General features: G+C 41.9%; 1 protein-coding gene across 8 annotated transcripts in view; it reads left to right on the top strand.

Moving 5' to 3' along the window:
- The window catches only part of LOC130275949 (mitogen-activated protein kinase 11-like), a 136,025-nt gene that overhangs the window by 114,166 nt on the left and 212 nt on the right, over nucleotides 1-21,647 (top strand). For 6 of the 8 annotated variants that reach the window (XM_056524659.1, XM_056524660.1, XM_056524658.1 and 3 more), the window contains 7 exons: nucleotides 5,239-5,286; nucleotides 5,471-5,585; nucleotides 6,303-6,374; nucleotides 9,237-9,316; nucleotides 12,714-12,792; nucleotides 13,766-13,939; nucleotides 20,090-21,568. In XM_056524659.1, coding sequence (XP_056380634.1) covers nucleotides 5,239-5,286; nucleotides 5,471-5,585; nucleotides 6,303-6,374; nucleotides 9,237-9,316; nucleotides 12,714-12,792; nucleotides 13,766-13,939; nucleotides 20,090-20,151 — 630 coding nt within the window. In that variant the 3' untranslated portion in view covers nucleotides 20,152-21,568. Of the gene's footprint in view, nucleotides 1-5,238; nucleotides 5,287-5,470; nucleotides 5,586-6,302; nucleotides 6,375-9,236; nucleotides 9,317-12,713; nucleotides 12,793-13,765; nucleotides 13,940-16,336; nucleotides 16,465-20,089; nucleotides 21,569-21,647 lie in introns of those variants that run through there. The other 2 variants (XR_008844966.1, XR_008844965.1) reach the window with 2 other exon arrangements.

The raw sequence follows: 21,647 nt of genomic DNA, 5'->3' as shown, positions 1-21,647 counted from the left end.
ATCATTGACCACCACTCTCTGGGTACGATCCATGAGCCAGTGTTCAATCCAGTTACAAACTAAAATTTCCAAACCCAAAGACCTTAACTTACCTGTCAGACGTCTATGAGGGACAGTATCAAACGCTTTAGCAAAATCCAGAAACACTATATCCACAGCCATTCCTCTGTCAAGGCTTCTACTCACCTCTTCATAAAAGCATATTAGATTGGTTTGACAACTTCTATCCTTAGTAAACCCATGCTGGCTATCACTTATAATACTATTATCCCCTATGTATTCCTGTATGTAATCCCTTATAAGTCCTTCAAACAATTTACCCACAATGCATGTTAAACTTATCGGTCTATAGTTTCCTGGGGAAGACCTAGAGCCCTTTTTGAAGATTGGCACCACATTCGCCTTGCGCCAGTCCCTTGGCACAATACCAGACACCAGAGAATCTCTAAATATCATGAACAGGGGTACAGATATTACTGAACTTACCTCTCTAAGAACTCTTGGGTGTAGTCCATCCGGTCCTGGGGATTTGCTTACATTTATATCACTTAACTTACCTTGTACCATCTCTACATTAAGCCAGTTCAGTACATTACATGATGTGTTACCAGCACTGACCTGGCCAATGTCAGCTCCTTCTTCCATAGTGTATACAGAACTAAAGAACCCATTCAGTAGCTCCACCTTCTCTTGATCGCCCGTGACAACCTCCCCATTATCATTATTAAGGGGTCCTACATGCTCTGTCCTTGTTTTTTTTTTGCATTTATATATCTAAAAAAATATTTAGGATTAGTTTTGCTTTCTTTGGCCACCTGTCTCTCATTTTGAATTTTTGCTGTTTTTATTACATTTTTACAGATTTTATTAAGCTCCTTGTACTGTTTAAATATTATAGCTGACCCATCAGATTTGTATTTTTTGAAGGCTATTTTTTTTTGTTCTTAGTTTTGCCTTGTGAGTTCCTTTTTTTTTTTTTTTTTTTTTAAACGCACTCCTTCCCTTTACATAAAACCTAGCAACAGTATGAATATATGTGATAGGTGTATGTGTCAGGTTGTAACATTAAATTCTATTCACTAATGCAGGAAAACTACACAACAGTCAGCGTAATGGATGGGCAGGGCATAACATTATAATATATGTGTGTATATATATATATATATATATATATATATATATATATATATAATAGAGCAGCATGACAGGCTAGCAGAATGTTGGTGTATAGAGAGGTATTAGCAGTAGAGAGGGAAGTGCTCATGCAGCTGTACAGAGTAGAGGCCTGCATTGGGATTGGGATCCCGCAGGACCCAACCCTAAACATGCGGGTGGTCAGGAGGCTGCTGCAGGTCCCACAAATCCCGCACCACCGCAGCTGCTGCTCCTCCCAGTCCTGTCTCCTCCCCCTGCCGCAGCGCCACCATTTTGTGGAGCCCTCACTCAGCCTGACCTGGAGTATCCATCATCGCCGGGCCCGGTAGGTCAGAGCTACCACCAATGTTACTGACCATTCACACATAGGCCCTCATTTACTATTGCAAACCCGACATGTTTTGTTGGGTTGTGCGACAGATTCTGGCGCATTGTGCCTGAAATGCTATCTGTGTCAGAAATTGCACCAGAATTGAAGAAAAACCGACTAACTCTGCATTTTACTAAGAAAACCATGGTCATCGGGAAAAGGGGGGCGTAGTCACCAAAAAGGGGCGTGTTCCTGACATTTTAACAAAAACCCAACATATTTACTAAGGTTTCCACATAAAATGTGGTGGATTTGAGCTGAGGAAAACCCTACAGATCAGAGCATGTGTAACAAAAGCAAAGTGTAGGGAAAGTGGGAAATGTAGGGAAACCTTAGTAAATACCGTGGAAAAAAATTGTAGGGAATTAAAACCCAAAAAGAAACCTACACAACACTCTTAGTAAATCAGGGCCATAGTGCGCAGTGCTGCAGCCCCGGGTGGGTATGTAGGTGCACTGATTGCATCCGTCGGTAATCCTCCCAGCCAGGGCCTCAGTCAGCAGTCTGCTCTGCACTACTATTCACTTGGGGGTAAGTGCACTGCAGAGCATTGCACTCTAGTGTCTTCTACAGACACTGGAGTGCAATGCTCTGCACATACCTCCATGTGTATAGCAGGACTCTGCACTAGTTCAACTGTAAACACACTGCTACGGGACGGGATATGAGGACGGGATAGGAGGTCTGGATAGGAAGTTGGGATAGGAGGTCGAGATAGGAGGACGGGAGAGGAGGTCAAGATAGGAGGTCAAGATATGAGGACGGGAAAGGAGGTCGGGATAGGAGGTCTGGATAGGAGGTCAGGATAGGAGGTCGAGATAGGAGGATGGGATAGGAGGTCAAGATAGGAGGTCGAGATATGAGGACAGGAAAGGAGGTCGGGATAGGAGGTTGAGATAGGAGGACGGGATAGGAGGACGGGATAGGAGGACGGGATAGGAGGTCGGGATAGGAGGACGGGATAGGAGGACGGGATAGGAGGTCGGGATGTGGGGTTGGGATATGAGGACTGCATATGAAGTCAAAAGCTTCCTCCTTTGTTTATTTTCCTCCCCAAAAAGGATTAGGAAGGAAAAACCGGGCAACGCCGGGTACTCAGCTAGTAGTCTGATAAATCTGGGGTGTGCCAGAGTTCACACTGTTCATGGTGCGGGCCTGGCCAGGTATGTGCAGAGCATTGCATTGGTCAGTGACCCAGGGCCTCTGACCCTGCACAGTCACTGCTATTCACATCTGTACATACATTATAGTGCAATGCTCTGCACATAGCCCCCCCCCCCATGTATAGCAGTGGGTGTACTACACATACACTACACACACTGTTATACATGGGGAGTATGTCCAGAGCATTGCACCTTAGTGTCTGTACATTCCTATTTTAGCGGGAGTGGGCGGGATTGGACAAGCATTTTAGTGGGAGCGGATGGGATTGGTCAAAAAAACGTCGGGAGCGGGTGGGAGCAGGATTGAAAAAACAGTCCAGCGCAGGGCTCTAGTACAGAGAACTGGTGAGACCTCAGTTGGAGTATTTCGCAAAGTACTGGAGACCGTATCTCCAGAAGCATAAAAGTATATGGGAGAGAGTTCGGAGAAGAGAAACTAAACTAGTACATGGATACCATAAGAACTACCACAAGAGGATAAAGTTTTAAATAAGAGGGGCAAAGGTTTCTGCAGTGACCAATGTCGGGAAGCTGCTGCCAAGGCAAATAAAATCATGGGGGCATCAACAGGGGCATAGATGCCCACGACAAGGAAATAATTCTACCGCTGTACAAATCACTAGTCAGACCACACATAGAATACTGTGTACAGTACTGGGCCCCAGTGTACAAGAAAGATATAGTGGAGCTGGAGAGGGTTCAAAGACAGGCAACCAGGGTAATACGGGGAATGGGAGGACTATAGTACCCAGAAAGATTATCAGAATTAGGGTTATTTAGTTTAGAAAAAAGAAGGCTTAGGGGAGACCTAATAACTATGTATAAATATATCAGGGGACAGTACAGAGATCTCTCCCATGATCTATTTATACCCAGGACTGTATCTATAACAAGGGGGCATCCTCTACGTCTAGAGGAAAGAAGGTTTCTACACCAGCACAGACGGGGGTTCTTTACTGTAAGAGCAGTGAGACTGTGGAATTCTCTGCCTGAGGAGCGGGTCATGGTGAACTGTGTAAAAGAGTTCAGAAGGGGTCTGGATGCATTTTTGGAGAATAATAACATTACAGGTTATGGATTCTAGATCTATATTAACTTGGTAGGGACTCATTAGGGATATAGGTTGAACTTGATGGACTCTGGTCTTTTTGTCAACCTTATGAACTATGTTAATATGTTTACTGAGAGAGTAGCGCAGAAGTGGTAGCTGCAAATACAGTGAAGGAGTTTAAGCATGCATGGGATAAGCATAAGGCTATCCTTCATATAAGATAGATATAAGGCTATCCTTTATATAAGATAGAGATAGGTATAAGGCTATCCTTCATATAAGATAGAGATAGGCATAAGGCTATCCTTCATATAAGATAGAGATAAGCATAAGGCTATCCTTCATATAAGATAGAGATACATATAAGGCTATCCTTCATATAAGATAGAGATAGGTATATGGCTATCCTTCATATAAGATAGATAGGTATAAGGCTATCCTTCATATAAGATAGAGATAGATATAAGGCTATCCTTTGTATAAGATAGAGATAGGTATAAGGCTATCCTTTATATAAGATAGAGATAGGTATAAGGCTATCCTTCATATAAGATAGAGATAGGCATAAGGCTATCCTTCATATAAGATAGGGATAAGCATAAGGCTATCCTTCATATAAGATAGAGATACATATAAGGCTATCCTTCATATAAGATAGAGATAGGTATATGGCTATCCTTCATATAAGATAGAGATAAGCATAAGGCTATCCTTCATATAAGATAGAGATACATATAAGGCTATCCTTCATATAAGATAGAGATAGGTATATGGCTATCCTTCATATAAGATAGATAGGTATAAGGCTATCCTTCATATAAGATAGAGATAGATATAAGGCTATCCTTTGTATAAGATAGAGATAGGTATAAGGCTATCCTTTATATAAGATAGAGATAGGTATAAGGCTATCCTTCATATAAGATAGAGATAGGCATAAGGCTATCCTTCATATAAGATAGAGATAAGCATAAGGCTATCCTTCATATAAGATAGAGATACATATAAGGCTATCCTTCATATAAGATAGAGATAGGTATATGGCTATCCTTCATATAAGATAGATAGGTATAAGGCTATCCTTCATATAAGATAGAGATAGATATAAGGCTATCCTTTGTATAAGATAGAGATAGGTATAAGGCTATCCTTTATATAAGATAGAGATAGGTATAAGGCTATCCTTCATATAAGATAGAGATAGGTATAAGGCTATCCTTCATATAAGATAGAGATAGGTATAAGGCTATCCTCCATATAAGATAGAGATAGGTATAAGGCTATCCTTCATATAAGATAGAGATAGGTATAAGGCTATCCTTCATATAAGATAGGGCCAGGGACTATTCATAGTATTCAGATTATTGGGCAGACTAGATGGGCTGAACACTTTCTATGTTTCTATGTATGCCCTCAGGCTTCATCATCATTAATGATGTCTTTACAATGAATGTATTTGTCTGTTCTTTACAGTACTAAAAGACTTTGTTCTATTCTAGGATCTAAAACCGAGCAACCTAGGAGTAAATGAAAATTATGAGGTCAAGGTAAACTGACTTTACAACTGTACTAGACTTTGAATTAGACAATATCATGGGATGTTTAAGGGACCTGTCTTGTAAATTGTGGAGCATCGTCTCTTAAATTATTAAATTGTGCCATCCCTCTGTTATTCCTACTGGAAATGTTTTACTAAATTGACGACTCGATGTGATGATTGCCCTTGTACAGATTTTAGATTTTGGACTAGCCCGACAGACAGAACCGGAGATGACTGGATACGTGGTAACTCGCTGGTACAGGGCACCAGAAGTGATCCTAAACTGGATGCATTATAACCAAACAGGTGATTAGTCACTTTCCAGTAGAACCCTGGACATCCGGCATGGCAGCGGTAACATGAACACATAAACCCACCAGCATTATGGCTATCTGAATGTAGCCTGTGGTCTCCAGCTTATACCTGCGGCCTCCAGCTTATACCTGCGGCGGCCTCCAGCTTATACCTGCGGCGGCTTCCAGCTTATACCTGCGGCGGCTTCCAGCTTATACCTGCGGCGGCCTCCTGCTTATACCTGTGGTCTCCTGCTTATACCTGCGGCGGCCTCCTGCTTATACCCGCAGCCTCCTGCTTATACCTGTGGTCTCCTGCTTATACCTGCGGCGGCCTCCTGCTTATACCCGCAGCCTCCTGCTTATACCTGTGGTCTCCTGCTTATACCTGCGGCGGCCTCCTGCTTGTACCTGCAGCCTCCTGCTTATACCTGCGGCGGCCTCCTGCTTATACCTGCGGCGGCCTCCTGCTTATACCTGCGGCGGCCTCCTGCTTATACCTGCGGCGGCCTCCTGCTTATACCTGCGGCGGCCTCCTGCTTATACCTGCGGCGGCCTCCTGCTTATACCTGCGGCGGCCTCCTGCTTATACCTGCGGCGGCCTCCTGCTTATACCTGCGGCGGCCTCCTGCTTATACCTGCGGCGGCCTCCTGCTTATACCTGCGGCGGCCTCCTGCTTATACCTGCGGCCTCCTGCTTATACCTGTGGCACATTTCCTCTCTTTACAGTGGATATTTGGTCAGTCGGATGCATCTGGGCAGAAATGATTACTGGACGTGTCTTATTCCCTGGAGGAGATTGTATCCTTGGCCAGTTTAGTAACATAATTTCGTATTATACCAAAGCCAAAATGACAGCCATAATATCACATGAGGTCAATAAACTGTATCATTTAATATAAACGATAGTTAAAAATTGGGTTGCAAAAAAGGCAGTTTATTGTATATAGATTTAGGCTACTATATAAAGTTACTGAAGGTGAAGAGCGCAATGTGGCATTGTCATAGTCGCAAAATACCAAAACCAGTTGGATTTTTGATCATGGGTCATAATGTGCACACGACTGCTAGCATAACATTGTATTTTCTGGGATGTCTTTTTATATATTTTTTTTAAACACAACAAATCATATCACATCGTAGAAGCCATACAGATATTTTGTTGCATGACTTGCCTTTTTAGGCTGCATTGAATAGGATTCTGCTGTGCTGTGCACACCTTGGAATTTCTGATTCCGGTGTCCGTAGAAAGAATGGACATGTCCATTGTCGTCTATAAGATGGCACATTCTCGTGCGGTCTTAGCGCCGGCATATTATGCAGGCACCCGCAGTCTTCGGAATGTCCGCACAAAGATTTTCCGTGAGGACTTTCCGACGTTTGAAAATAGCCTAAACAGTTCTCATCAAGTTAAGATACTTTACAGTTAGCTCCCTCTAGTGGTGGCTGTGGGTAGTAAGGACAATATTTATTTAAAATAATAATAATAATAATAATAATAATAATAACAACTCTTTATTTATATAGTGCACACAGATTCTGCAGCACTGTATTTGAAAGGTCCAGTTATAGCAGTGTTTTCCAAACAGCATGTCTCCAGCTGTTGCAAAACTACAACTCCCGGCATGCACGGACAGCCTTTGGCTGTCCGGGCATGCCGGGAGTTGTAGTTTTGCAACAGCTGGAGACACACTGTTTGTAAAATACTGAGTTATAGTGATTCATTCATCCATGTCAGCAAAATGTTTCATCTCTCTCTGAGGCTCTTGTATATGAGTTTGTATGTGAATTCTGCATCCTGAATCAAGGTTCTGACTGCTGTCATCCCACAAATGTTGGCTTGCCACGCTTATCTCCTGTGGAGATATATACAAACACACAGTGCCTTGCAAAGGCTTTTTATTTATTTATTTTTTTTATTGTTGCATCACAACATGAAATTAAAATGGGTTTTGATTTTAAAAAAAGTTCATAATCCTCTAAGGCTGTGTCCACATGTTGCAGTTTGGCTGCGTTTTGTCCCTGATTTTGCCAATATTGCAGCAAAAATGGCATTAAAATTGCTTCATTTTTGCAGGGATTTGTATCAAAATTAAGGGTAAATCTTGCAAAACCACCATAAAAAAAGTCTAGTTCAATCCAGAAGTCACAAAATGCAAGTACCCTTGTGTGCAGTCAAAGTGTCACTTAAAAAAGGTTATCCAGAAATAGAAAAACAGAGCTAATCTCTTTCAAAAACAGTTCCACGTCTGTCTCCAGGTTGGGTGTGGTTTTACAACTTGGCTCCATTCACTTCAATGGAACTTAGCTGCAGAACCACACCCAACCTGGAGACAGACTGAGAGTGGTTTTTGATAGAAAGTAGCTTTATTTCTCTATTCCTGGATAATCCCTTTAATGTTACTATAAATTTACCTGTTCTAAAGGTCCCCAGAGACTGCAACATGAAGATCAGATATGAACACACCAGATATAGAATCGTGGAGAAGTAGAGTACAGGGTTGGGTTATAAAATTGTGTTCAACCTTTGAACATCCCAAGGAGTACCATTAAATCCATCACAAGAAAAAGGAAAGATTATTGCACAGCTACAGATCGGACAAGAGAAGGCACCCACCAAAACTCACAGAGCGGGCAAGGCAGGAATTGTCCCCAGGCTGCCTAATAAAATAACAAACACTTTAACTCATCTTACATAGTCATTACTCTCCAGATATGAATCCAGGACATCTTCATCCGCTCCATTGTAGCTCTGGAATCAGGACAGACTATCAGCCGGTCTCTGCTGATAGTCTGCTTCACATTGTAGGCCAGAGCTGTAGACATGACATCACAGCCCCGCTCCGCCAATCAAAGGCCGCAGCAGTCACCCGCCTCAGCCAGTGATTGGTAAACGGCACTGTCAGTTCCCCTGGCTGTAGACAATATGCTTTGCAGCTCAGGGTAAAGCAAAGTCACAGTCCATGGATGGGGGCGCCCTGATACTCGAGCTATGGGGGAGCGGAGGAAGGTGAGTTAAAGTATGTGTTATGTTATTGGGCAGTCTGGGGGACAACAAGAAAGTACACTGCTCAAAAAAATTAAGGAAACACTAAGATAACACATCCTAGATCTGAATGAATGAACTAATCGTGTGACGCCCCCTCCCATAGACTTGCATTGAGGGGGCTGGGCGTGACATCACACAGGGGGCGGAATCGTGACATCATGATACTCCGGCCCTGTGGTTGCAACGCTTCACACTCAGAGCCTCCAGCACTGCGGAGAGCTCACAAAGGTGGGTGCCGAATGAGAGATTGCGGGGGTCCCTATTCTTATGCCCTATTCTTTGGATAGGGGATAAGATGTCTTAGGGCCGGAGTACCCCTTTAAAGCATTTAAGGCAGGCTGATAAATCTAGCGTATCTAATGCTCTTCCAACCAGAATTGTGCACTTAAAATTTTTGGCACAATTAGGCCAAACCCCTTTTCACCAAAACCATGCACCTTTTGCAAAGTCATGCCCTATTGTTAGACCTTGTGGAAAATTGTCAAAATGCATAATAAATGTGGCACAAGTCATGTAAGACAGCTTCTTGGCATAATGCAGGCACATTTGAAATAGTTAATCTTGGCTGGCGTGTCAAGCTTCAGACCGCAGAAAACCTTAATTTTTCACTACAGATTTTGACGAGCTGAACAAAATTATTGAAGTAATCGGAAGTCCCAAGCCTTCTTTAATCAACAAGATGGAAAGTAAACACGTAAGTGGGTTTTGATCTACAATTTAAAAAATATTACCACCATACTATTTCCAATATAGTGCGTTATATTACCCAGATGGTACTGTGTTTCGGTACTTAAAGGAGAAGTTCCATGTAGGAAAATGTATCCCCTATCCTGTAGGGCACTCTGTCTCTCCTAGCGCATGGAGTGGGGTCCGCATGTGCCCTCCATGAATCTCAAAGGGAGATTGCAGGAGACAAACTTCATTATACAGGTGAAACTCAAATTTTTTTTTATATTGTGCAAAGTTCATTTATTTCAGTAATGCAACTTAACCCCTTAAGGACTCAGCCCATTTTGGCCTTAAGGACTCAGACAATTTAATTTTTACGTTTTCATTTTTTCCTCCTCGCCTTCTAAAAATCATAACTCTTTTATATTTTCATCCACAGACTAGTATGAGGGCTTGTTTTTTGCGCGACCAGTTTTCCTTTATAATGACATCACTCATTATATCATAAAATGTATGGCGCAACCAAAAAACACTATTTTTGTGGGGAAATTAAAACGAAAAACGCAATTTTGCTAAGTTTGGAAGGTTTTGTTTTCACGCCGTGCAATTTATGGTAAAAATGACATGTGTTCTTTATTCTGAGGGTCAATACGATTAAAATGATACCCATTATTACATACTTTTATATTATTGTTGCGCTTAAAAAAAATCACAAACTTTTTAACCAAATTAGTACGTTTATAATCCCTTTATTTTGATGACCTCTAACTTTTTTATTTTTACGTATAAGTGGCGGTATGGGGGCTCATTTTTTGCGCCATGATCTGTACTTTTTTTTGATACCACATTTGCATATAAAAAACTTTTAATACATTTTTTATAATTTTTTTTTTAATAAAATGTATTAAAAAAGTAGGAATTTTGGACTTTTTTTTTTTTTTTTTTTCGTTCACGCCGTTCACCGTACGGGATCATTAACATTTTATTTTAATAGTTCGGACATTTACGCACGCGGCGATACCAAATATGTCTATAAAAAAAGTTTTTTACGCTTTTTGGGGGTAAAATAGGAAAAAACGGACGTTTTACTTTTTTATTGGGGGAGGGGATTTTTCACTTTTTTTTACTTTTACTTTTAAATTTTTTTACATTTTTTTTTACACTTGAATAGTCCCCATAGGGGACTATTCATAGCAACACCATGATTGCTAATACTGATCTGTTCTATGTATAGGACATAGAACAGATCAGTATTATCGGTCATCTCCTGCTCTGGTCTGCTCGATCACAGACCAGAGCAGGAGATGCCGGGAGCCGCACGGAGGAAGGAGAGGGGACCTCCGTGCGGCGTTATGAATGATCGGATCCCCGCAGCAGCGCTGCGGGCGATCCGATCGTTCATTTAAATCGCGAACTGCCGCAGATGCCGGGATCTGTATTGATCCCGGCACCTGAGGGGTTAATGGCGGACGCCCGCGAGATCGCGGGCGTCGGCCATTGCCGGCGGGTCCCTGGCTGTGATCAGCAGCCGGGATCAGCCGCGCATGACATGGGCATCGCTCCGATGCCCGCATATGCTTAGGACGTAAATGTACGTCCTGGTGCGTTAAGTACCACCTCACCAGGACGTACATTTACGTCCTGCGTCCTTAAGGGGTTAAAGGGTGAAACTAATATATGAGAGAGACTCATTACATGCAAAGCAAGATAGTTCAAGCCGTGATTTGTCATAATTGTCATGATTATGGCTACAGCTCATGAAAACCCCAACCCCCCCCAATTACTATGATTTGGGGAGCCATGTCATCTGCTGGTGTTGGTCACTGTGCTTTATTAAGTCCAGGGTCAATGCATCCGTCTACCAGGTGATTTTGGAGCACTTCATGCTTCCTTCCGCAGACGAGTTGCATTAGTGAAATAAATTCACTTTTGCACGATATTCTAATTTTTCGAGTTTCACCTGTAAGTCTATTGAGCCCATCTAGTGAAACTGGATAGCGATCACAGCAAGCAGAGGAGTGACTTGTACAGCCAAGGACTTTACCAATCAAAACATTTGTTGTTTCTCTGACATGTTCAAAGTTTTTTTTTGAATGGCAGAAATACTTTAAATGGTACCTGTTACAATCTGTGACAGCAAGTTTTGTTTAAAGCTCCTGGGCAATACGGTAAAGATCAGAGGATGTTTTTTGGGAAATCCCATGTAAAGTCTATGGGACTTCCAAAAATTCGTCCTCTGGTTGCATCAGTCATGGAACAAGTTCCAAGCTAGGAGATTGCATGGGAACTTTAAAAATATCCTGCCCCAAGTTCCAAGCTAGGAGATTGCATGGGAACTTTAAAAATATCCTGCCCCTAGAGGTCGTGACAGGTACTCTTTGGAAATTTCGCAGCAGCAGAGTCCCACTGATTTGAATAGGTTTATGCTGTGCACATAGCAGAATTTCCATGGCAGTAACATCTGGCACAAAAATTCTAATTCCAGTGTCCGCAGAAAGAATGGACATGTCTTTCTGTGGACTTTGCACGGAATGCATTGCTGTCTATGAGATGGCGCATTCCCAAGCGGTCCTAGCTGTCCATGCCAGCGCCCGCAGACTGCCTGCACAGAGATTTTCCGTGTGGACATTCTGTGAACATAGCTTTTAAATAAAATTTTCATTTCAGTGTCCAAAGTACACTACCATATAATCCCTATATAGTGAATGGTTTAAATGGGCACTGTCACTTAAAAAAAACTTTTGACATGTTGTAGAGACATGTCAAAAGTTATTACCGGTTGGGGTCTGGGTTTTTTAAAGTGACAGGTACACTTTAAAGGGGTACTACACCCCTAGACATCTTATACCCTATCCTGCCGCTGGGGACCCCCCTGATCTTGGCTGCGGCACACCAAACATCCGGTGCATGAAGTGAACTTCTCTCCGTGCTGAATGACTGGCGATGTGGGGCGGAGGCTTATGACTTCACGGTAAGGCCCGCTCGTGACGCCATGCTCCCTCAATGCAAGTCAATGGGAGCGGCCGTCACGCCTCCTACCATAGACTTGCATTGAGGGGGTGACGTCACAAGCCTCCGGCACTGCACCCAACGCTCTAAACTACGGGTGCAGCAAGGAGATCGCGGGGGTCCCCAGCGATAAGATATCTAGGGGCGGAATACCCCTTTAATGGTAAAGTCCTTGGCAATGTATGTGTGAAGGGGGTTTAAAGCCCTTGGTGGTCCAGGGAAGTGAAGTTCTGCATGTTCTCCTTTCAGGTGGCTCCGCTGCCTAATGTCCTTGGGGGAGCCTGTGGCTACAGAGTCCCTAGCCAACTGCCTATTTTGCTACCCCAACATCTTTCTACCTATATTGAATGGAGAATAAAATCATCTTTGTGAGAATACATTAGTCACAATAACATCCATGATTCTGTCTACAGGCTCAAGACTACTTAAAAATGCTCCCAGAGAAACAGAAGAAGAATTTTAAAGAGCTTTTCCCAACAATGAAAGCATTAGGTATGTTAAACTCTCTTATCTCGTCAGCCATACCAAGCTGCAGCATTCTTCATATCATCTTGCTGACTGCTAGATCAGTGTTTCCCAACCAGGGTGCCTCCAGCTTTTGCAAAACTACAACTCTCAGCATGCCCAGACAGCCGAAGGCTGTCTGGGCATGCTAGGAGTTGTAGTTTTGCAACAGCCGGAGGTATCCTGGTTGAAAACCACTGTGCTAGATAAACACCAAGGGTTAACTCCAAGCTAATGCCAACCAATGCAGGTGTCAGGGTACACAGCTCACCATGGCTTTTGTATTACTTCCTAACCGAATGAATATAATACCTGGCAATATAATACTAGTAACAATAACCTTGTAAAAAATAAATATTTAGAAGAACGTTACGTTCCTGCATTGTAGTAGTCAGAGGTATTGATCGTCTGTATTCGTTAAAGGGGTACTCCGCTGGAAAACATTTATATTTTTTTTAAATCAACTGGTGCCAGAAAGTTAAACAGATTTGTAAATTACTTCTATTTAAAAATGTTAATCCTTTCAGCACATATCAGTTGCTGTATGCTAGAGAGGAAGTTTTTAATTTTTTTTATTTTTTTTCTGTCTGACCACAGTGCTCTCTGCTGACACCTCTGTTCATGTCAGGAACTGTCCAGAGCAGGAGAGGTTTGCTCCTACTCTGGACAGTTCCTGACATGGACAGAGGTGTAAACTCCTGTGGAGCATACAGCAGCTGATATACAAAGATTAGAAATTTCTAATCTTTCTGGCACCAGCTGATAAAAAAAAATAAAAAAAATTTCCAGTGGAGTACCCATTTAATTCAATAGAAAATATTACATTGTATTAAATATAGCTTGTAATAAATATTTATTATTTTTGTAAAAAAAAAAAAAAAAAAAAAAATATATATATATATATATATAAAACCCAATAAGAAAAGACAGTAGATGACTTGTATCCTTCAACATTCCCCAGAGATAGATCTACTGGAGAAGATGTTGGATCTGGACCCGGAGAGGAGATTATCTGCAGCAGAATGTCTGGCACATCCATACCTGGAGGAATACCACGACTCCGATCCTGACCCGCCTGCAGAGAAATATGATGACTCTTTTGAGAGTCTGGACCTTAAAACTCCGGAATGGAAAAGTAAATGTTACGCTATAGAAAAAAGCCTTCTTATTAAGGTTTTAGATTTTTAGGATATGTAACGTTCCAATATACTTTAGGGGGAATTTACCATGGCTGTACACCAATTTTCTGGTATTCGATATTTTTTTTTTGGCATTTTTTTTTACACCACCTATGCCACATTACCAAAAGGTTGGTGTGGTTTATTGGGAGGGGTGTTGCCCAGCAAATTTAACTTAACCCCTTAAGGACCGGGCGTTTTTCCGTTTTTGCTCTTTCGTTTTTTCCTCCTTACCTTAAAAAATCATAACCCTTTAAATTTTGCACCTAAAAATCTGTATTATGGCTTATTTTTTGCACCACCAATTCTACTTTGTAATGATATCAGTCATTTTACCAAAAAATCTACGGCGAAACGGGAAAAAAACTCATTGTGCAATAAAATTGAAAAAATACAGCCATTTTGTAACTTTTGGGGGCTTCCGTTTCTACGTAGTACATTTTTCGGTAAAAATGACACCTTATCTTTATTCTCTAGGTCCATACGGTTAAAGTGATATCCTACTTATATAGGTTTGATTTCGTATTACTTCAGAAAAAAATCATAACTACATGCAGGAAAATTTATACGTTTAAAATTGTCATCTTCTGACCCCTATAACTTTTTTATTTTTCCATGTACAGGGTGCTATGAGGGTTCATTTTTTGCGCCGTGATCTGAAATTTTTGGCAGTACCATTTATGCATTGATCTGACTTTTTGATCACTTTTTATTCATCTTTTCATGATATAAAAAGTGACCAAAAATACGCTATTTTGGACTTTGGAATTTTTTTGCATGTATGTTATTGACTGTGCGGTTTAATTAGCAGAATATTTTTTTAATTCGGACATTTCTGCACACGGCGATACCACATATGTTTATTTTTGTTTTTATTTACACAGTTTTTTTTATTATTGGAAATGCAGGGTGATTCAAACTTTTATTAGGGGAAGGGATAATTCAAAGGGTTAATGATTTTTTTACACTTTTCTTTTGCAATGCAATGATCAGTGTTTTCGGCGATTGATTGCTCAAGCCTGGATCTCAGGCTTGAAGCATTCAATCGGCGATCGGACTGCAGGAAGGAAGGTAAGAGACCTTCCTCCTGTAGTACAGCTGTTCGGGATGCCGCGATTATACCGCGGCAATCCCGAACAGCTCCCTGAGCTAGCCGGGCACTTTTACTTTTAGCAGCGTGGTTCAGCTTTTAGCGCGCGGCTAAAAGGTTAATCGCATGCGTGCCGCACGCTATTAGAGGCGGGTCCTGGCGTCACTATGACGCCGGGCCCGCTGTGATATAATGCGGGGTCACCGTGGGACCACGCTTTATATCATGGGAGAGGGACCAAGGACGTACTCATACGTCCTTGGTCCTTAAGGAGTTAAATGGGCACTGTCAGATACAAAAACTTTTGATATGTTGTAAATCATGCAAAACCAATAGGTTTTGCATTTGCTTTCATTATAAAATTTTCAGTATTTCATGCTGAAAAAGCCAGTCAAAAAACTGCCGCCCCTGCCTGCTTGGACACATGCTAGTCCTGCTGTGTCCATGCATCATCTCCTATGTCATGGACACACTTCCTTGATTGACAGCTGTGAGCGCAGGGCTCATAGCTGGAGGAAAAATCCTTCCACTGTCAGCTTGTGTCCCGCTACTGTCAGTGAGGACAAGCTGGGAGTTGTAGTTTTGCTAATGCTAGGGGAGATGTGAGCAGACAGCATACTGAGGGAGGGGGCGGAGACCTGTGCAGTGAGGCCACGCCCCCTCCCTTTGAGAGGAAATCAGACTAGTGAGCTAAATTTAAAGTGTAATAAAAAATAAAAAAAAAAGGTGCTAGACACAAAAATTTTATGTACATGTCAGGATTAGGTACTGAGTGATATATTTAAAAAAAAATGTTTTTTTGTTGGATCTGACGGGTACACTTTAAAGTGTACCTGTCAGTTCACAGAAAAACAATTTTTTTTATATATATTACTCTCTAGGGCCCAGATTTATCAAACTGTGTGAGAGAAAAAATTATGTGAGAGATTTTCCCATAGCAACCAATCACAGCTCAGCTTTCACTTTACCAGAGCTGTGATTGGCCGCTGTGGGAAAAATCTCTTCATTTTTTCTCTCACCCAGTTTGATAAGACTGGGCCTAGGTCATGCAAATTCTTAACATGCGTTTTTAGCTTCTGTATTCGGCTCACAAATCTCATTCTGTCATCTGCTGCTCAGGAAGGGGTGTATCCAAGGCAAGCACTGAGCCCACCCTCGCTCACCATGCTTTCACTTCCTCCCTGATTCTGCTGTGCTGGTTTTCTTCATCCAATTACTGAAGGCTGCTCTGTAACCCCCTCCTCCCTTTTTTTGCATGCTGCAGTCTGATAGGACAGGAGTGAGCACAGAGGAGTGCTAGTCCTACCCAATCTCCCGTCACCGTGGTCTCCTGTCACCGTGGTCATGAGGCATTAGCATGAGAGCCTCCAGCGCTGCTGAAAGCTGCAACAGGTGGGTGCTGCAGCCGTGATCTGACATCTTATCCCCTATCCTTTCGATAGGGGATAAGATGTCTTGTGGCAGAGTACCCCTTTAAGCACCTACCTGCCAGACAGTAAGGGACATGCTTAGGAAGGATCTGCACTTGTCTTTGGGTTAAATTGCTATGTTGTGAGATTACCATAATACTGTGGCTTTCTTTTAGTGAATCTCAGTATTTCCTGTTGAAGTTTTCTTTTTTACTACAAATCCCAGAATTCCACTTTCCTACCTCCCACACATCAGCCACCCCTCCCATTGAACAACAAACAAGCTAGATTCAATGAAAAAGGTCAGTGCTTTCTAATCTGGGTGCCTCCAGCTGTTCCACCCATTGAAGCAGACAGGCTCCCTGTCATCACCTGACTAGTGATGTCAGGTCTCGGCCACACTACATCCTGGGAAGTACCCGAGACAGGAGTCATTTCGTATGCTGTTAAAAATGAACATCCAGAACAAAGATCACATAAGAATATGAGACCAACCATTAGAGACAGATAAAGACACTATATTATGAACTACACTAACTATACAGCCCCAGTAGCATAGTCAAATAAAATAAAAATCCTGGAATACCCCTTTAACTTTAAGACTGGATTGTGAAATACAGGTCTTTAAATGCCCTCATTCCTGTTCGGAAAGGGGTATGAGAGGTGCAGAATTTCACAGAAAGTCCATAGAAAGGCTAAGGACTCTCTGAAGCTGTACAATCATGCACAGCGCTCCTCAGAATGCTGCTGCCTGTTCATTTTAGTGATTGTTGGGAGTCATCCGAACCCCACCAGTGAAAACTTATGACGTGCGACTATGACATGAAGTTTTTTTTAATAGTGTTAGGTCTCCTTTAATGCGTTAGTATGATTTGTAGAAAAAAACTTTTGACTTGTTGTCCAAACTTGTCGAAAGTTTATATCGCACCGGGTATCAGTCCTAAGAACCGCTGGAATAGTCAGTAATAGCCACGTGAAGTGAGCGGCAGTGCACTTTACTCGCCAGCTGTCAATCAAATCCGACTCCCCGCATTAGTCTATAAGGTAAAAGAGTCCAATACAGTGTCTGGCCACGTACTTTTGCCAGTTATTACTGACGATCGCAGCGGGTCTCTGGACTAAGACCTGATGCAATATAAACTTTTGACATGTCTGGACTACATGCCAAAAGTTTTTACAAATGACAATAACGCGTTAGCTTCCCCTAGTGGTGGCTGCAGACATGCAGATATTTAAATATACTGTGTAACGTAGCAACACGTGCAATATCCTGCACTCACTGCTCAGTATGGGACTCGAAGCTCCTTTTCGGATCAGCCAGGGGACCAGGATCGCAGAAGTGCGTGGGCACTCAGAAACCGCCGGCAGTCGCCTCTGAGCCCCCACGCACTTCTGCGGTCCTGGTCCCCTGGCTGATCTGAAAAGGAGCCTAGAGTCCTATACTGAGTCCTATACTGAGTGCAGGTTATTTCAGTGTTTATACGTTACACAGTATATGATAAGGTCTATCCTTCGACCCCGTCCTAGCACCTCCAGAGACTCATTGAGGTTTTTGTGTATCTGCCGCGCTGTTATATGCCATTCCCACCTGTGTGTTGCTATTGGTTGCATAGCTAGTGGTGCCATGCCGTACCTATCTAAGGACAGATATTTAAATATATTAAAGGGTACCTCTCATCAAATAAACTTTTGATATATTTTAGATTAATGAATGTTAAATAACTTTCCAATAGCATGTTAATGAAAAATATGCTTCTTTCTATTGTATTTTTCCCGATCAGTCCCGTCAGCAAGCATTTCTGACTCATGCTGGAGTCCTAAACACTCAGAGCTGCCAGCCTGCTTTGTTCACAGCCAAACAGGCTGTGAACAAAGCAGGCTGGCAGCTCTGAGTGTTCTCCTTTGTGAACAAAGCAGACTGGCAGCTCGTAGTGTTTAGGACTCCAGCATGAGTCTGAAATGCTTGCTGCCTGGACTGGTGGGGAGACCCCTAGTGGTCATTTCTTCAAAGTGGAAAATTAAATAGAAAGAAGCATATTTTTTAATAACATGCAATTGTGAAGTTATTCTGCATACATTAATCTATAATATATCAAAAGTTTTTTTGATGAGAGGTACCCTTTAAGAGTGTTCCAAGATATGAGGCATTCACACTGTATTTCCAATGTACACAGGGAATATTTCCCAATGCATGCCACTATAAAGTTATAAAAGTAAATACATCGGCCAGAGGACAACTTTTTTTTCCTGAAAATTTATATTGAATAATATAGCATATTGTGCTGTTTTACAGGACAAAAAAACATCAATGACTGGATCACTATGGATACATTTGACACTTACACTGGGAGCTTTTCTCTGTGTATAGTGTGTACAGTACTGGGCCCCAGTGTACAAGAAAGATATAGTGGAGCTGGAGAGGGTTCAAAGACGGGCAACCAGGGTAATACGGGGAATGGGAGGACTACAGTACCCAGAAAGATGATCAGAATTAGGGTTATTTAGTTTAGAAAAAAGAAGGCTTAGGGGAGACCTAATAACTATGTATAAATATATCAGAGGACCGTATAGAGATCTCTCCCATGATCTATTTATACCCAGGACTGTATCTATAACAAGGGGGCATCCTCTACGTTTAGAAGAAAGAAGGTTTCTACACCAGCACAGATGGGGTTCTTTACTGTAAGAGCAGTGAGACTGTGGAACCCTATTCCAGAGGAGGTGGTCATGGTGAACTTGGTAAAAGAGTTAAAAAGGGGTCTGGATGCATTTTTGAAGAATAATAACATCTCTGGTTATGGATACTAGATCTATAGGGACAGAAGGTTGATCCAGGGATTTATTCTGATGCCATATTTGGAGTCGGGAAGGAATTTTCACCTCGAGTATGAGTTTTTTTTTTGCCTTCCTCTGGATCAACTCAGTAGGGACTCAGGGTCATATGTTGGACTTGATGGACTCTGGTCTTTTTTTTCAACCTTATGAACTATGTTACTATAAGCTAAATACACTGCAGTAAATATGCTACATAGGGCCTCTCCTTCCGAAGTATCTGGCCTGTTCATGCATTATGAGAAACAGATCACCTATTCCAGCAGGCACCATGTCAGGTTTCTTATCATGAGGATTGTAAAAACACCCCTTTAACTCTGTGACTCTAAGTCTGTATCCTACACTGATACACAGTAAGAAATACTGAAGACAGGACAGAGATACATGCTGATGATTTATTTAGTTTACAGGAGATTGTCTGAACTGGAAACAACTGTGGCAAACGCTCAGCTAAGAGAAGTTTTAGGTCTGTATGGATTTTCAGCTTGTAGATGATTCCATGAAATGACAACAAGCAGAGATTTTGAAATAGGACGTATATGAGAAAGTTGCATAACTGAAAAAACACTGTAAATATTTTGTAAACTGGTAAAACAATGTTTTTTTCTAACTCTGCTGGCGACCATGAATAGGATGTTAGCATTAGAGCCAGGGTCCGTGAATATTTAGCAGTTTCTTTATTTATAGACGTGCGGCTCAGACTAATCTGATTACTTTGTCGGCAGATTTGAAGGGGGAATCTGTAAGTGACATTTTTCTTTTATGTGTTTACACAGGTTTAAGTCACATGGAAATCATGACGTTTGAACCCATGAAGCCAAGCCAACAGGCTACATGACCACACACTGGCGCGGCTCCTCTTCATCTCCACGGCAACCACCTCCGGGAACCTTAAGAAGATTCCAGAGCTCGAGTACAAAAGCAACGAGTGCGCTATTCAGCAACCCAAGGAGGATAGGAGGCTTAGTTCCCATCATTCTCTGGGCCAGCTTTGGAATTACAGCTCAAGAGACATCTATTTAGATAGGCTGAAGCCCAATGGTTTCTACATTTATCATCTAAAATGTGAACAAATGTTCAGCAACCCACTAGAAACTGTGCCACTTTTGTTCACAGGATGTGTCTGGTATAGAAACTGTATGTAACGGGCCTCTAATTTCACAGTCCCCCTTAGGAAATGGCCCAAAATGTGCAACTCTCTAATATATCATTTGCAGTAATTCAAGTCCTATTGGTTAGTATCCAGCTTTCTTAAAGGCCTATGAAAGGATTTTTTTCCTTCAGTATTTTATGTCAAGTCATAATAGTGTTATATGCTATTGTGTTTGTACGCCTCTTTGTCCCTTTTTCATGCACGGGACTCGCATCTAGAAGTGCTAGTGTAATTCTTTTTATTTTACTGTCTCCGACCTTTCCCAGCATTCCATGTGGCCATAGACAAAAATGTGTTAAGTCACATGGTCTCCAGGAAGTGTGGCTATGCTGCAGTGAAGAAGAGATCTGCTGAAGTAATGCTATTCACTCATCCACTGGAGCATAGCCCCCTGGAGATCATGTGACTTATAACATATTGGGGGTCATTTACTAATGTGATCCCAACTTTTTTTGTGCCAAAATTGTGTTGCCTTGCCTCTTTACTCAGAACCCTGAAAAAAGTGTGTGTCCCCGACAGTTTTAAAAAATCCCAACACATTTACTAATGTCCTCACATAAAATATGGTAGATTTGAGCTCTGGAAAACCTGACAGCTCAGAGCAGTTGTAAAGTAAAAACATAGGGAAAAATTGCCAATTTAGTAAATACCATGGAAAAATAAAGTGTCAGGGGGGAAAAAAAAAGACAAAGAAAACTACACTTTTAGCAAATCGGGGACATTGGCCCTGATTTGCTAAGAGTGGAGTGGATTTATTTTTGAGGGGCTTTTTTTCCCAATAGGCATTTTTCCCCACAGTATTTACTGTTTCCCTACATTTTGCATTTTTCCCTACGTTTTGCTTTTTTTTTTTATACACATGCTCTGAGCTGTGGGGTTTTCTAGAGCTCAAATCCAACACATTTTCTGTGAAAACCTTTGTAAATATGTTGTCATTTTTCAAAAATGTTGGGACAAGCCCCCATTTTTATTGCAACCACGTCCCCTTTTACAGGCGGCCATGCCCCTTTTTGGGGTTTTCTAAGTAAAATGGAAAGTTGGTCGAGTTTTTAAATTTGTCTCTGGCCACATGGAATGCTCGGAAAGGTCGGAGACAACAGTAAAATAAAGATTTGCACCACAGCACTTCCACGTGTGGGTCCTGTGCATAGAAAATCGGACAAAGTGGTGAACTAAGGTAG

Source organism: Hyla sarda, chromosome 6 (genome assembly GCF_029499605.1).
Source record: "Hyla sarda isolate aHylSar1 chromosome 6, aHylSar1.hap1, whole genome shotgun sequence".
NCBI classification, from domain to species: Eukaryota; Metazoa; Chordata; class Amphibia; order Anura; family Hylidae; genus Hyla; species Hyla sarda.
Note: the sequence above shows the minus strand (reverse complement) of the source record. Positions and strands in the feature narration are given on the sequence as shown.